This window comes from Bufo bufo, chromosome 3 (genome assembly GCF_905171765.1).
Source record: "Bufo bufo chromosome 3, aBufBuf1.1, whole genome shotgun sequence".
Lineage (NCBI taxonomy): Eukaryota > Metazoa > Chordata > Amphibia > Anura > Bufonidae > Bufo > Bufo bufo.
Window position 1 is genome coordinate 460,537,143 of NC_053391.1, and position 17,234 is coordinate 460,554,376.

Genomic DNA, 17,234 nt, shown 5'->3' on the forward strand with positions numbered 1-17,234 from the left:
AGTAAAATCAGCTTTGAATACCTTGAGGGGTGTAGTTTTGAAAATGGTGTCATTTTTGGGTGGTTTCTATTATGTAAGCCTCACAAAGTGACTTCAGACCTGAACTGGTCCTTAAAAAGTTTTGCTTCTAAACTTCTAAGCCTTCTAACGTGCCCAAAAAATAAAATGGCATTCACAAAATTATCCAAACATGAAGTAGACATATGGGGAATGTAATGTAGTAACTATTTTTGGAGTTATTACTATCTATTATAAAAGTAGAGAAATTGAAATTTGCAAATGTATTTAAAAATTTTGGTAAATTTGTTTGTTTTTTTTACTCAATTTTACCACTGTCATGAAGTAAAAGATGTGATGAGAAAACAGTCTCAGAATGGCCTGGATAAGTAAAAGCTTTTTAAAGTTAGTACCACATAAAGTGATAAAGTGTCAGATTTGCTAAAAATGGCCTGGGGTGAAAGGTGAAAAATGGCTTGGTCCTGAAAGAGTTAAGGAATAATGTTTGGCCTGCTTATTTAGTAACAAGTTTCAGTTGTTTTCCCAATACCATCATGTGTTTAAAAACAATAAGCCATCGGTGGCACCATGGGTTTCCAACCGCCCAGCCCAGGAGGGTTGGCCTTTTCTGGTGAGACACGCCTTGGCCTGTTGGGATTATTGGACCTCGAAATTTCAGATTTCGCACAAAAAAGGTCCTATGACCCCAATCATGAGCAACCCTAATTTTCTTATAGGGAAAGGGCACTTAATCTTAAGGGCACAAATCCCAATGTCCTAGGGTCTGGGACGCTATGGCACAAAAACACCTACAAAATGATGACTCCCTTGTACCTGAGGATAGACGAAATGGCTCCATGTGGCTTACATATGTTCAGATAAGATCTTTAATACACAGCTTATTCGACCGAAGGTCATGTCCTGATCTGACAGCTTTTGATAACATTTATGTGAAGCCTGATGTTCATTAGTGTTAAGCGCGAATATTCAAATTGCGAATTTTTATCGCGAATATCGCAACTTCGAGAATTCGCGAAGAATAAGAATATTTGCCTCTATATTCGTTAAAACGAAATTTCGTTTCCTTTTAAGCTAATAAAATAATAGAAATATAATTTATTAGGCCCAATGCATTTAGAACAACTCACATATTATAAATCGCACACAAGCTGTAAGCAAAAGCAGCTAACAGTAGTTTGGATGAGCCAGCTAACCATTACACGAACAGAATTTTTTTACGAATTTAATGGAATTTAATGGTAGCGAATTTTCGCATACAATATAAGAAAGAGTCAAAATTATATGAGTAACTGAACGCTTTTTACATGTCAAGTGAATTCTCGGCACGGTTGCTTGTCATGGAACATAACCTAGCCTTTGCGAAAAAAAAAAACGTCTTTACAACATGCGATCCGCACACAAGCTTTAAGCATTAGCAATAAGCATAGTAATACTTGACTGATGAAATGACTTGAAATTTTTCGAAAATAGTGCTATATACGAAAATCAAGAATATAGCACTATATTCGAAAAATACGGAATGCCGTATTTTTCGAATATAGTGCTATATTCTTGATTTTCGTATATAGCACTATTTTCGAAAAATTTCGAGTCATTAAAAAAACACATCGGATATAGTGCTTTAGTATTTTCTAAATCTTTAATTTAATTTTTACTAATATTGGCTAGGCTATATTTCAATAACATTGTGTTTTATAATATTAGTCTGATTTTATATTGCAATATAGAGAATATTCGAAACCTTTATTGTATAAATTGAACAGTGAACACAGAACACTAAAGACATTTAGAAATTCGCAAATTCGCGAATAATAAATCGCATATTATTCACATTATATTGGCAAACTTACGAATATTCGATTTCGGCGAATCTAATACGAATATTCTAACGAATATTCGCAAAATATCGCGAAATCGAATATGGCACCTCAAGCTCATCCCTAATGTTCATTACAAGCTCATTACACAGTTCTATGGGCTTCTAATGGACTGTAGTAGTCCTGATTTAGCTCCGTTCTTTAAAAAATGGGAGTCTGATCTACAGTTGTCCTTTTCATCGGAGGATGTTCTTAAGGTGTGTGCACTCTCTCATGGATTGTCTATAGCTGCTCACGCGAAGGAGAAGAACTTTAAGATCCTAGCCAGATGGTATTATTGCCCCTCGACTCTAAACAAGATGTTCCCGAATGTCTCTAACCTGTGCTGGAGATGTAATTCGGAGGTGGGTTCGATGTTGCACATATGGTGGGGATGTCCAATAATAAAAAAAAATTGGGACCCAACTCTCCTAAGATTGCCCTTCTATCGCTTATCCCAGGCTCGATAGCTAGTCTAAAGAAAAATCTGTTGCGGTTCTTTCTAGTGGCAGCACGTATGGTTATTCCACGTCAGTGGAAAAAGGTGGATGCTCCCTCTCTCTGTGCATGGGCGTCCAAACTCAGGCATTTGTTAAGAATGGAAGAACTTACAGCACTTTCGCAGGGTATGGAGAGTCTATTCTATAGTAGGTGGAATACTTTGGTGGATTTTGTCCACTCTTCTGAGTTTTCAAGGCTACTGGGAGAACTCAATAATACAGAGGAACTCAGGGAATAATAGTTTTGCAGCACGTTTCTATATTCCTCTCTCTTACAATTACCTTTTCCTAACCTATATATCATATATAGATTACTTCCTATTTAAGGGTCTTTTTTTGCTCTCTTTTTCTGGGCCCTAACGGTTCGGTTTATTTTTCATAAATGTTATAGGTGAGATGACTTCTGTTGACTCTTTAGCGTCCTTTGGGGTGGGGTACTACAATTCTAAATTGATGTATAATATGTACAATGTCGCTTGTTTGAGAATATTCTCTACACTTTTCTAGTGCTGTCTATTCACTTTTCTCATTTGTATACATTGATTGTCACTGAAAATGTGGATCCTGCGTGATCCTTTACTGATATTTGGATCTTTTTGCTGTTTGCTCATATGCTCATTATACGAGATTGATATTTTGGAAAATAATAAAGTGAAGTAAACATAAAAACAATAAGCCACATTTTTGGGAAAAAAAAATTATTTTAAAAAAGCACTAATTCAACCGTGTTGTGTGTTTTTAAACAGGTTGTTGTAACATCATCAACCATACATTTATCCATAGCTATATATGTCAGTGTCAGTCTGGCATTATTTACTATTACTGAATTTGCATTAAAGAGCTTTAAAGGGGAAAGAAAAAGAGAGAAATATACAGTACAGACCAAAAGTTTGGACACACCTTCTCATTCAAAGAGTTTTCTTTATTTTCATGACTATGAAGGCATCAAAACTATGAATTAACACATGTGGAATTATATACATAACAAACAAGTGTGAAACAACTGAAAATATGTCATATTTTGCTTTGATTACTGCTTTGCACACTCTTGGCATTCTCTTGATGAGCTTCAAGAGGTAGTCCCCTGAAATGGTCTTCCAACAGTCTTGAAGGAGTTCCCAGAGATGCTTAGCACTTGTTGGCCCTTTTGCCTTCACTCTGCGGTCCAGCTCACCCCAAACCATCTCGATTGGGTTCAGGTCCGGTGACTGTGGAGGCCAGGTCATCTGGCGCAGCACCCCATCACTCTCCTTCATGGTCAAATAGCCCTTACTTTCAAAGTTTTCCCAATTTTTCGGCTGACTGACTGACCTTCATTTCTTAAAGTAATGATGGCCACTCGTTTTTCTTTACTTTCTTTGCTGCTTTTTTCTTGCCATAATACAAATTCTAACAGTCTATTCAGTAGGACTATCAGCTGTGTATCCACCTGACTTCTCCTCAACGCAACTGATGGTCCCAACCCCATTTATAAGGCAAGAAATCCCACTTATTAAACCTGACAGGGCACACCTGTGAAGTGAAAACCATTTCAGGGGACTACCTCTTGAAGCTCATCAAGAGAATGCCAAGAGTGTGCAAAGCAGTAATCAAAGCAAAAGGTGGCTACTTTGAAGAACCTAGAATATGACATATTTTCAGTTGTTTCACACTTGTTTGTTATGTATATAACTCCACATGTGTTAATTCATAGTTTTGATGCCTTCAGTGTGAATCTACAATTTTCATAGTCATGAAAATAAAGAAAACTCTTTGAATGAGAAGGTGTGTCCAAACTTTTGGTCTGTACTGTATTTAAAAAATATAAATAAAAAAGAGAGAAAGACAAGAGAAAAAGTCATAGAAGAATGGCTTTGGGTAGAATATGTTTAGACCTGAATCAAATTTTTTGACAGATTATTATTATTTTTTTTTAGAACTGGACCCATAACAAATTTCAAGAAATTCGCTCATCTCTAGATAAAGATACTAAAACCATATTCAAATGCATTTTATGTAATTTGCACATGTGTAAAAAATGGTCAAGCAACAAAATTGGGCAGTATCCATCAGTGTGACCTATGTTGCTCTGGAATCACTAATATTTTAAGTAGGTCAGATGATGTTGGCAGGGACTTTACATTTGCTGGTACAGTACATTCAGTTGTGGTTTTAGGATTAGACTGGTGTCATTTAATCATTTGCATGTCTGAGCAGTGCGAGCATTTGCCAGATCTAAAAACAGGATGAAGAAGTAACATAGAAAAAGCAACACAGCTATACAAAAAATATTCGTACATTGTGCTTACATGTATATGGGATATTAAGGGAGCTGTTTTCATGCTCACAAATTATCGTAAATGGTTAGCGATGATCTGTTCAATTGTCGGCCCATGTAAAGGGCCCTTAAGAAGTAGTCATTTAAAAAAAAGATTTACTCCAAAAGATGCATATTTTATTCTGCTTAGCATCTGTAATATGTAGTTTAGTATCTGCCTTTGCAAACTGAATGCTCAGTGTGCTCACTTTAACAAAGGCTTATGAAAGCAACATTGTGTAACCTACAATATAACGTGTGAAAACATTTCTAAAAATTGTTTTCAGAAAATGTCAGTTATTAATAATAAGCAGACATTGACAGTAGTATTATGCTACATTACCTGATTTTACACTTCAGAAATCTTATCCTGTAATTAGCGTTGAGCAAAGCGAAGAATTCAAAGTGGAATTCAGTCCAAAGTTTAGGAAAACTGTGATTCGCAACAAAGACTAATTTCCTTGCTCTTCGTGGTAACGAATCAGTTTTTCCTAAAATGACTGCTGCACATGTTACAAAGTAAAAGTATAGAGCCCAGGAAAACAAGATTACCCATAAAGCCATGCAGACAGCCAATCCGCAGATATCCAGCCCCTGTGATGTCACAAGGGGCATAGCTATAGGTGAAGCAGTGGAAGTGGCTGCTTTGGGGCCCTGACCCAGAAGGGGCCCATCCAGGAGGAGGAGGACTAAAAGAAGGGGTTGCGAAAAAATTACTGGGGGAGGGGGGCCCCATTCAAAAATTTGCTGTGGAGCCCAGTAATTTCTAGCTACGCCACTGGATGTCACAGCCCTATAAAACCCTCATCCCACTAGGGACAGTGTTGCTGAAAACAATTAATAGAAGAATACTGGAGACAGTGCAGGGAGAGAGCAGGAAGACTTATTATATGTCAGATTTATTTATTTATTCCTACATTTACTTATTCCTGTATCAGCCATAACTGTAATTCAATACTAATAAGATGGAAGCCTCAATTATTCCGGTGCCTGCCTGCCAACCAATACCATCCAGTCTGCACCCCTTATGGGGGCAGGGTCTTAATGATGACCATCCTCCTCTTTTGCTGGCTTTACTTCTTCCAAATCATCCTTCAAAGTCTCCATGTCCTAGAATAGTCAGCAGGATGCAGAAAGAGGAGGAGCTGGATGTTCCTGATGACATATTCTCATTATTAGATGATGTTGAAAAGGAAGAAAGGCAGGTGGCAGAAGAAGGGCACCCACCTCAAGGGCCGGAGACCACTGGGATTGGAGAAGTGGGTATGCCAGCATATTGTCCCCCAAACCTAACAAGCCAATCCCCATAGCAGCCATACCAGCAACAGTCCTGTTCAAAGGTTCCACGCAGCCATTAACAATGAGGAGGGACTATACAGTGCCGTCTTTATTATTACATGAAAGGCAGCTGCAGGCTAATTGGCCATGCAGTTCTTCACTGCAGCATGGCAGCAACCCGCCTGCAGCACAGCCGCTCCATGTGGCCGTACCCTAAGGCAGAGTGGCCTGGGTATACCTGATTTATAGTGATTCGTGACAATTGAATTTGGACAAAATCATACTTCTTGGCTAACTTCGGCTAAGTTGCTGAATCAAAACTTCGCCATCTCTACCTGTAATATAATAGACAGATGTGCAAGGCCTGATGATAAAATGGAATAACTTTAAGCAACTTCAGGCAAATAATAATTTGAGGGTGTTTAATATTTGTATTAATTATTCTAATTATAACAATGTCACTCATGGTAAATGGAACTTGAAATAATTAAAGGGAGTCTACTACCTCCCACAAGCATCGTTAAAGGGGTTATCTCATCTCCCTAGTTACTGGCTGCCTCGCTGCTCTCAGGGCCTCTCTTCCCTGCTAGCTGGGGGCGGAGCTGAACTCTGAGATACAAAGCAAGGCAAGCCTGGCAGGAAGCAGGAAGGAAGAAACCCCGCCCCTTGTCTGTGCGGAGAGCAGAGCAGATCGTCACATGCAATGGTAACTTGCTTGTCACCATCTGTTCTGTGTGCTGTGTAAAGGTTCCCCCTCCCGTCATCAACGCACAATTTACTCTGCCCAGTAATGACTGTAAACTATTTTCCCTGTCACTGCCTCCCTGCAATGTGGTTTTATGTATGTCATATCTTCTCAGATGTATTGGCCCCCTCCTCCAGTATTCATGTAATTATGATGCTCTGCCCCCCCCCCCCCCCACTGATCGTGTCTGTATAATTAATAGTGGTAGGTTGTGGTGGCTCACTAGCAAGTAGTTAAGGTATGGTGCTGCAAGCTCATATAGAGGGAATCACCCCACCCTCTCTTAAAAGGCAAATGTAGTAATAGGAAAATGAGCGAGCACTTGGCAACCAAATTGACATGTGCAGAAAATATTTATTAAATCCCCATAAAATACAAGTAATAAAATTTATAAGAACAATGTAGCAATAATATACAACATTACAATCACATATATTGTGGTAGATATGATCGATACTATATTCAATAAAAATATATTCGATAGAAATATTCGATAAATTGAATGGTAGAAAATTCTATGTTGAAATATTCGATAGAATATTCGATACCACTCAATAGTTTCGATAAATTCAATAATATATATCACACCAAAAAACTTCAAGTATATGCTGTTATTTGGGAAGAGGGGGTATTATCTTCAAGCACTCTATTCCAATTTGGGAAACTGAATGTCACTGAAAATGTTGTAGGTGTATTCACTGGGAGCTCAATATGTTCATAAAGTGTCCACAGGAATCCTGATAATGTGAAAAGTCTCTTATAGCATATCCTTTTAAGGTCGATATGAACTTTGAATCGAAGAAAACTTTAAATCGATATTTGGCTTACCGTCTAGCATCTGTTGTCTCCCTATTGCTTCAATGGAGCTTTAAATATTTGCCGGCTTATTCAGTCGCTCCATACAGCAAGCTGGTTTAAATTTTGCGAGAGTTCCAAAGATCGCGGGAGTTGCCACTCTGTTCTGCAATTTCCTTCGGTGCAGCTTTCGACGATAAGAATAGTTATTCCTTTACTGTAGAAATTTTCTTCTGTATGGCCATACAGTATTATCGGAGGCTTTTCAATGCAGGTACATCACTTGTTTCACCATACGCGTTACGGGTAGATTCACTCTCCCTGAGGAAGGGACCACTGAGGAAGGGAGCGTGAATCTACCCGTAACGCGTATGGTGAAACAAGTGATGTACCTGCATTGAAAAGCCTCCGATAATACTGTATGGCCATACAGAAGAAAATTTCTACAGTAAAGGATTAACTATTCTTATCGTCAAAAGCTGCACCAAAGGAAATTGCGGAACAGAGTGGCAACTCCCGCGATCTTTGGAACTCCCGCGAAATTTAAACCAGCTTGCTGTATGGAGCGACTGAATAAGCCGGCAAATATTTAAAGCTCCATTGAAGCAATAGGGAGACAGCAGACGCTAGACGGTAAGCCAAATATCGATTTAAAGTTTTCTTTGATTCAAAGCTCATATCGACCTTAAAAGGATATGCTATAAGAGACTTTTCACATTATCAGGATTCCTGTGGACACTTTATGAACATATTGCGCTCCCAGTGAATACAACATTTTCAGTGACATTCAGTTTCCCAAACTGGGATAGAGCGCTAGAAGATAATACCCCCTCTTTCCCAAATAACAGCATATACTTGAAGTTTTTTGGTGTGATATATATTATTGAATTTATGGACACTATTGAGTGGTATCGTGTCTGTATAATTCTCTGCCATCCTCCTCCATTATTCATCTCATTATTTTGTGCTGCCCCCTCCCCCACTGATCGTGTCTGTATCTTTATATATCACAGTTACAGGGCTGTAGAACATGCCCTGTAACTGTGATAATGATCCCAGCAAGGTGGCCGGGGCCAGGAGTGAATGCACATGCGTGAGTGTTTGTGCACGCTCACTCCTGTGAAACCCGGCCACCTCTGCAGCCAGAGAATAAATAAGAAGTGCTTGCACGGACACCGCTCCTAACGTTATAGCGGTGGCCGTAGCATCCAATTTGGGGGTATAAATGTGAGATTTACAGGAGTTACATCCTGTTTTGATAATTAAAGTATATTGAAGAAATGTTTAATGGCTTTAAAGGGAACCTGTCATCAACTTTATGCTGACCTCACTGAGAGCAGCATAAATTAGTGACAAAAATGCTGATTTCAGAGGTGTGTCACTCAAGAGCTAAAAGTAAGTGGTTACCGAGAACTGGCATCATAATCATTCCAGCACAGGCCTTGTAATGAGTCAAATCTACCTGAGAAGAGTCATGGTTATTCATAGTCTCCTCGCCCACCTGCTGATGATTGGCAGTTCTCTCCTAGAGATAAAGGGAGAAAACTACATAGAAGACTGTCAGTCATCAGCAGGTGGGCAGGGACAGCAGGAGATCATGAATAACCATGACTCTCCTCAGGTGGCCGTGACTCTTTTCCAGACCCATTCTGCAATGATTGTGATGTTGGTTCTCGGCAACCACTTACTTTTAACTTATAAATGACAGACCCCTGAAATCAACTCACCTGTCTCCACTTTATTCTGCCAATAGTATGGGCAGCATAAAGTTGATGACAGGTTCCCTTTAAGTGCAGTACATTCATAGTACTGCTGGAATAAACTCCAGATCACTAATTAATATGTTGATAGTCACCACTATGCGAGGTGCCACTAGAATACCTTGAGAGGAGTTTTGAATGGGCTCTCAGAGGGCACTTTCAATTATGAGCATAAGCTAATAATATCCTCAGGAAAGGCCATCAATATCTCCTCTGCATCAATATCTGCAGCACAGCTCACAACCTACTTCAATGGAAGCGGCTCTGCAGTAACCAGCTCTACACAATGGACAGAGCTGTTTAGTACCGGCACTGATGTCCAGTGCCAGAGCTACACTGAAATAGCTAATTGGCAGAGGTTTAGGGAGTTGGACTCCCACCAATCAGATATTGATAGCCTACCCTGAGGATATGCCATCAATAACACAATTCTGGAATATCCCTTTAAGGTGCATACTACTACTACTAAGATGAAGTATTTAGGAGTCCAAAAATGAAGATCAGATAAGGGCAACTGTCAAATCGCTATTTAATATAATCAGCAAAAATGTAACTACCTTAGTCTCACTTGGGCCATATAACCTAGTCTATGTTAAAAACTGTAAAAATTATTAAAATCATTCATTCATTCTCAATTCATCAAATGAAATTCTACTAATGAGCATTAACTAACTATTCCTCATGGAAAACAAAAAGGCCTTGCTTAGATGACTTAAAAGTCATAATCACTGCTCCGATTTTCCTGACCTATCAATCAAGCGAGTGGTTTCCAACCTGAGGCCCTGTAGCTTTTGCAAAACTACAACTTTCAGCAAGCAGGATGTGAGGACATAAGAGGAACTGTAGTTTTGTAACAGCTGGAGAGTCACAGGTTGGAGTTCGCTCATCTTGGCTGACACAAAAGCTTACATCTCATTATTTAGATTCAACAGTAGAAAATGCAGAAAAGTAACAATTTAAATAAAGTGTGATTGTGTTGAATTATTATACGCCAGTTGGTCAGCTAGGGTGGGTTCACCCTACTTTTTACAATGAAACTCTATGGTGAACGAATGCCACTGTATAGCATCAGTCTCAGGCATCCATTAACGTAAACGTTTTTTGTATATGTTAAAAGGATGGGAAAAACATGATGTAAACCCAGCCTCAGGCTAGCCATAGACTGAATAAGCCAACAACTATCCCTTCCGATCCCCCATAAACACACAGACTCAGCTTGGCTGAGTGTCCACGTGTTCTGAATGGGGAGAAGGGGATAATCAACTTAGGCTGCCCTCATACACATTCGATAGCCAGTTTATCCTGCGTTCAGCCACTTTTGTATGGTCAGCTTGGTTTAGTAAGCATGAAGAAACTACAGTTTGTTTGCACCCGAATCACCGGTCAACCCTATAATAGCTACAGATAAAAGTGTACATGAATTCAAAGAATAGTTCTTTCTAAACGATGTTGTTTTATCACACATCTGGAGATGTTATACATGATGCTAATTGGAGGAAGTCTCAATTACTGTCAAATATTTCAGGGTCAAAAACTGGACCAACCAATGTTAAATTGTCTGAAATATTAAAGAATACAATAAAATAAAATAAATATTAATCTTTTGTACTAATTTGATATGTTTGTATTTGCACTTTGGAAAAGTACCAATAAGGCCCCCTTCACATATGTCCAATAATCTGGCTCAGTTCCCCTCGACAAGAAGCAGAACTTGCTGGAGAGGAACTGAGCCAGAACGGATCTTAGAGTTTCCTATGGGACTGTGCACATACATCAGTTGTAATGCCGGATGTCAAATAGCGCCAAACACAGCATTTTCCTGTCCAGCGCTATCAGTAGATAAAGGCTGGATCTGTGCATTGTGTTATCAGTTGTATCCGGTCCCTGGCCTAAAATAACTGACCAGACAAAGTTGATACAGTATATGTGAATAGGGCCTAAAAAAGAAACATTTAAAACTCCTGATAATAAATGATGTTCAACTTTTTGAGCCTTTGTAAAATGTGTTGATATAACATGTGCTGTTCTCTTGCAAAACCGTGGCCTCAGCTACTTTACTTCCAGCGCTTTAGCATGAAATATCGCATTCCATATAATTACTGCATTAACACAATGTGTCTTGAATAATATCTGTCCTTAACAGGAAAGTCCCCAAGTTTTGCTTCACAAAATTCACAAAACATGAAATGTGGAAAATGATGCTTTGTGCTAGAAAATGTTTCCATGCCACATTCTTATTTTTTAACTATAAAAACACTTTACACATATATAATGTACATCATGCGTTCCAATGTTTTATATTCCTATTCTTATAGACCAAAACACATATATTAACATATTTATAGGTCCATTAATAAAACTTCAATGAATTGTTTGTATAGCTTAAAGTGGTCAGCCAGGAATTTGATGTTGATGGCCCATCCTCAGGATAGATCATTAATATTAGATCAGCAGGAGTCCCCCTCCTGGCGTTCCCACTGATCAACTGGTCGAAGAGGCCACTGCACTCACTAGAGCCCTGAATCTCTTCACAATTTACCAAGCTTTTCCTAGGCCACCGTACATTGGTCATGTGGCCCAAGCATAGCTTAGTGAGGCTGAGCTGCAATACCAAGCACATCCGCTATGCAATGTATGTCGCTGTGCTTCGTAAAATGTTAAGAGATCGCAGAGCACATCAGAGCAGTATCTTAAGCTTCCTTGTTCTCGGCTGGGATGCCAGAATCAATATCAAATTCCCATATAACTCCTTTAAATTTTATTAATAGATCTATGTCCTGTAGTGTATACAACATAAAAAAGAGAGTACCTACTGTCACCCACTTGCTAGAAAGGCGGCTGATCTTGCTTTGTGTAAATGACATTGATTCACAAACCAAATAAAATGTTATTAAATATATATATATATATATATATATATACAGTACAGACCAAAAGTTTGGACACACCTTCTCATTTAACGAGTTTTCTTTATTTTCATGACTATGAAGGCATCAAAACTATGAATTAACACATGTGGAATTATATACATAACAAACAAGTGTGAAACAACTGAAAATACGTCATATTCTAGGTTCTTCAAAGTAGCCACCTTTTGCTTTGATTACTGCTTTGCACACTCTTGGCATTCTCTTCTGATGAGCTTCAAGAGGTAGTCCCCTGAAATGGTCTTCCAACAGTCTTGAAGGAGTTCCCAGAGATGCTTAGCACTTGTTGGCCCTTTTGCCTTCACTCTGCGGTCCAGCTCACCCCAAACCATCTCGATTGGGTTCAGGTCCGGTGACTGTGGAGGCCAGGTCATCTGGTGCAGCACCCCATCACTCTCCTTCATGGTCAAATAGCCCTTACTTTCAAAGTTTTCCCAATTTTTCGGCTGACTGACTGACCTTCATTTCTTAAAGTAATGATGGCCACTCGTTTTTCTTTACTTAGCTGCTTTTTTCTTGCCATAATACAAATTCTAACAGTCTTTTCAGTAGGACTATCAGCTGTATCCACCTGACTTCTCCTCAACGCCACTGATGGTCCCAACCCCATTTATAAGGCAATAAATCCCACTTATTAAACCTATCAGGGCACACCTGTGAAGTGAAAATAATTTCAGGGGATTACCTCTTGAAGCTCATCAAGTGAATGCCAAGAGCGTGCAAAGCAGTAATCAAAGCAAAAGGTGGCTACTTTGAAGAACCTAGAATATGACATATTTTCAGTTGTTTCACACTTGTTTGTTATGTATATAATTCCACATGTGTTAATTCATAGTTTTGATGCCTTCAGTGTGAATCTACAATTTTCATAGTCAAATAAAGAAAACTCTTTTATCTTAAAATAAATTTAGGGCTGTGTTAAATGGAGTAAAGATATCCGAAAATATTACCACAAATGTTGACAACTCTAACAATTGTAAAAAGGGGACATGGCCAAGCATTCTCTATACATCAGAATTCCAGCTATTTATACTGGAAAACAGGGTGCTTGTTCAGTCACATTTATCCAGCATATCGCAAATTCAGGAGCATCAAAATGCAAAAAAAAAGCTAAATGCTAGACATTTAGTCTACACTGCATACTGGAATTCCCAAACTAATACTATTGCTATTACTCATATTGGTAAATATATGTTATGTTGCCATCACTGATCAATCGTACAAATGAAATTAATTCAATCAAGAGCAATGTATATTTTTTGTTAACTGCATTTCTGTATAAAGAAGCACAAAAACATTATGCTAAATATGATTAACCATGACCTTCAAACATCTAATCCTGTCAAGTAATCTGGTCATGTGATCTTTGGCTAATCATAGCATTCCCAAACACACGTCTTCGTATCTGGTAAATTTTCAAAAGCATCAATTGGATCATATTGCCTAGTTAAGGGGAATCAAATGCTTACTTCAAATCCCTTTCTCTTCTTCAAGCGTTTCTTGTTGAGCTTCTTACAAGCATACATTTTACCAGTCGCCCTCATTTGGGAAGCAGACACTTCCCCAAATCCACCTTTCCCAAGAATTCTGAAGTCCATAAACCAGTCCTCTCCAACAGGCTGAGATTCTAGCCATTTCCATTGCAGAAATCTTGAAAAGTATTTGCTTTCCTTGTATTGTTGAAATGCATTTTCCTTTAAATAATCGGCAGTAGACTGAAGCAGTGGTTTAAAGAGCCCATCAGGAACTTTGTTGGATTCCTCCACCACTTGGGCAATAGCCTTGTCATCTAAATAGTGACAAAAATGCTTAGAATGGCTGTCCAGATATTTGTTAACGATGCACTTGGCTTTCTGCAAACGATCATCATCCTCCGCTGTATCATAATCCTCAATATCAATCCAGATATTCAGTGCAGGAACAAACTGATCGATTGTTCCCAAAAACTCCTGGAACAACTTCTTTCCAATGGGCTGCTTTTGACAAATATTTTCAAATTCTATATCAATCTGATTCTTCAGATGTTCACACTCTGCGAGGGGAGGCAGCTTTAACTTGGAACGAAACTTCTTATTCCGAGTAATTTGAGGATTGAAGCCCCCATCAAAGCTACCACGTGCAGTAATATATGCAGAATTGGCTACCACTGTTTCCAGTGCCCCAAAATCCATCTTTGATTGTTTAGTCTCCTTAATCAAACATGAACCACTTGGTAGCTACACAAAGCAAATCTTGACTGAAAGGAAGATCTTCCCACTGCATTCAGTACTTCCAGGCTTAGCAAAATCCCTTTGATCGAGGTAGAATTATAGACTAAGGTCTTCAATTGGGTATTGCTTGTCTATGAAACTGTGCATGAGGAAATATTAGACCAAACAGCTCATAGCCTAAAAGGTTAAAAAAAAATATAAAAAAATAAAAGTAGAAAAAAGCAGTCAATGTGCAGTGAAAATCACCTCAGACGTAAAATAGTAATCCAGATCCTATGTGATATAATGTAAGAATGTCCTATTAAATGAGATAGCTAAATGACAGGTGAGAAACTAATATCCCTGACTCAACACCTCTGTAAACTCTTTATCCACTTAGGCAGATAATTCGACTCTCATTCCCTCTCTCTCTCTCTCTGCATCATTATCTCAAGGAGATATACTCTGTTCTTCTGGTGCAGAATGTTAATATCAATCTCGGAATTAAAAATTACATATTTCTTAATTACAGGACTAGTTTATTAATTATTGCAGCCACTATATAAAAGCCAAAAATGGAAATTCAAATAGTAAATCTGAAAACACATTTAACAAACTACAGTATGTAGTGCCGCCTGATATATACATATATTCAAAGATAGATATATAGATATTCAAAAGAGTGATTTTTCAGGGAGGCACAAAAGTGCTAAACTTCTGAAAAGCAACATTTGACTAGCTTAGAGTCTATTAGTCTCACTAAGGGTCCATTCACACGTCCGTAAGTGTTTTGTGGATCCACGGATCCGCAAAACACGGACACCGGCAATGTGCGTTCCGCATTTTGCGGACCGCACATCGCCGGCACTTAATAGAAAATGCCTATTCTTGTTCGCAATTGCGGAACAGAATTGCGGACGTGTGAATGGACCCTAACTGTGACAATGTCCTCAAAAATAAAGAATACAACCACAAAATGGGCTATCTTAAAAGCATACTAAACATTCATTGTGAGAGGTACATACCTGGAAGGGTCAGGAGCAAGAAAAAAAACCCAATATGGATAAATAGAAATGTAAAGTGGGCAAGAAATGACAAAAATAAAGCATTAAAAATTCCTAAAACAGGAAGAGAGCAAAGAAGCACTAAGCCTATATTATAAAGAAAAATAGAATATGTAAAAGATAGATAAAGGCAGTCAAGCTGGAGACAGTGAGGCCCATTGCCAAAGAGATTAAAATTAACCTTGAAAAGTATATAAATGGTAAAAAGAAATAGTTTTTACCCATCAAAGAGTGACGAGGGAGCAGAAGAAGAGAGTGATGATTAAAAATGGTATTAAATATTTTTTTCCACTGCATTCACTGAAGAAAATGAAGGGGTCAGTATTGGACCCTATTCTCTTCAATACATTTATTAATGATCTTGTAGAGGGATTGCACAAAAAGAAAAATGTTTGCTACTAAACTGTGTAAAGTAATTAACACAAAAAAGGACAGTATTCTGCTACAGATCTGTATAGATTGAAGGCTTGGACACAAAAGTGACAAATCAGGTTTACCACTGATAAATGTAAGGTTAGCCACATGGGAAGGAAAAATACAAGTCAGGGGAGTTTACATCACCGTTTCATTTTCTGGATGGGATATACCATGATCCCATGAAGCTTCTAGTATTCAATGACAGCGTTGATCCTAAAAGGCTACTTTCACACTAGCGGCAGCCTTCTCCGGCAGGCTGTTCCAGAGGCAGCACAACAAACATGCAGAGAGGCGGCGGGAATAAAACTGCGGCATGCCGGAGAAGGCGGCCGCTAGTGTGATCGTAGCCTAAGTCCAAGATTACAGTTCTTGACCTTAGATCAAAGGGATATTTGAATAATTGTAAATCCTATGGTCAGGGACAACTACAACCTACTTATCGTACTATGCTGACAAATCTATCTGCAGCAGCATAAACCTCACAAAACACATTTATGCTCTAAAGGGATACAAGATAAACAGTTATATTTACTGTAGGAACCTCAATGACACATAACCATTGATTAATTGAAGTGATTAATACTATTTTAAAGAGGTTCTCTGGGAATTAAGAAAATAAAATGACTGAAAATACTTAAATAATACTGTATTATAAATATAATCCCCAATAAATTTAATTAGTTATAATTGCTCATTTTGTCTGGGAAGCAGTCATCAGTTGAAATAAAATGGCCACCGTCCTATTAGTACACACTATACCTGTCCTAATCACACAGCAGGACAAGTTACTTCAGAATACTGAGCTAAAGAGCTGCCTCATCCCCCTCTCTGCTCTGCTTGTCAGAGATTATGATCCTGAATACAGTTCAATAAAATATTCAGCTGAATCTCTGTAGGAGTTCATGAGGAGACATGAAGTACAGAGATGGGGATGTGAATAATGAGCAGCAGCACTTTCCATGCAGTCTCAATTACTACAGTCCCACATTACTACAGTCTGTCCTGTCCGTCCTCTCTGTACTTCATGTCTCCTCATGAACTCCATTCCCACAGAGATTCAGCTTAAGATCTTATAAACTGTATTCAGGGTCATACAACAATAAATAGCAATCAACTTATGCTTACTAGTAGGCACCTATCACTTCTTGTGGGGTATTGGTGTTGATATCAGTTGGATGCTAGTTTCAATATTAATATTCCAAACCCACCGATAACTATTGCGCCAACTGCAATATAAATAGAAATGACTCCCACAAAGAAACTTCTGTGCCTTATTTCGATACATACAATTTAGTCACTTGCCTTGTTTGTATTTATATTTGTAGCGATCCTGTAGTTTAGACCTGTCAATGAGCTCCGATGCTTAATCCTGCTTGCTTGCGTCTTTGG

General features: G+C 38.5%; 1 protein-coding gene across 1 annotated transcript in view; it reads right to left on the reverse strand.

Moving 5' to 3' along the window:
• The window catches only part of GRK1 (G protein-coupled receptor kinase 1), a 99,352-nt gene extending 85,006 nt beyond the window's left edge, over positions 1-14,346 (reverse strand). Inside the window, exon 1 of the mRNA XM_040421979.1 lies at positions 13,645-14,346. Coding sequence (XP_040277913.1) covers positions 13,645-14,346 — 702 coding nt within the window. The remainder of the gene's footprint in view (positions 1-13,644) is intronic.
• Positions 14,347-17,234: the final 2,888 nt, after the last annotated feature.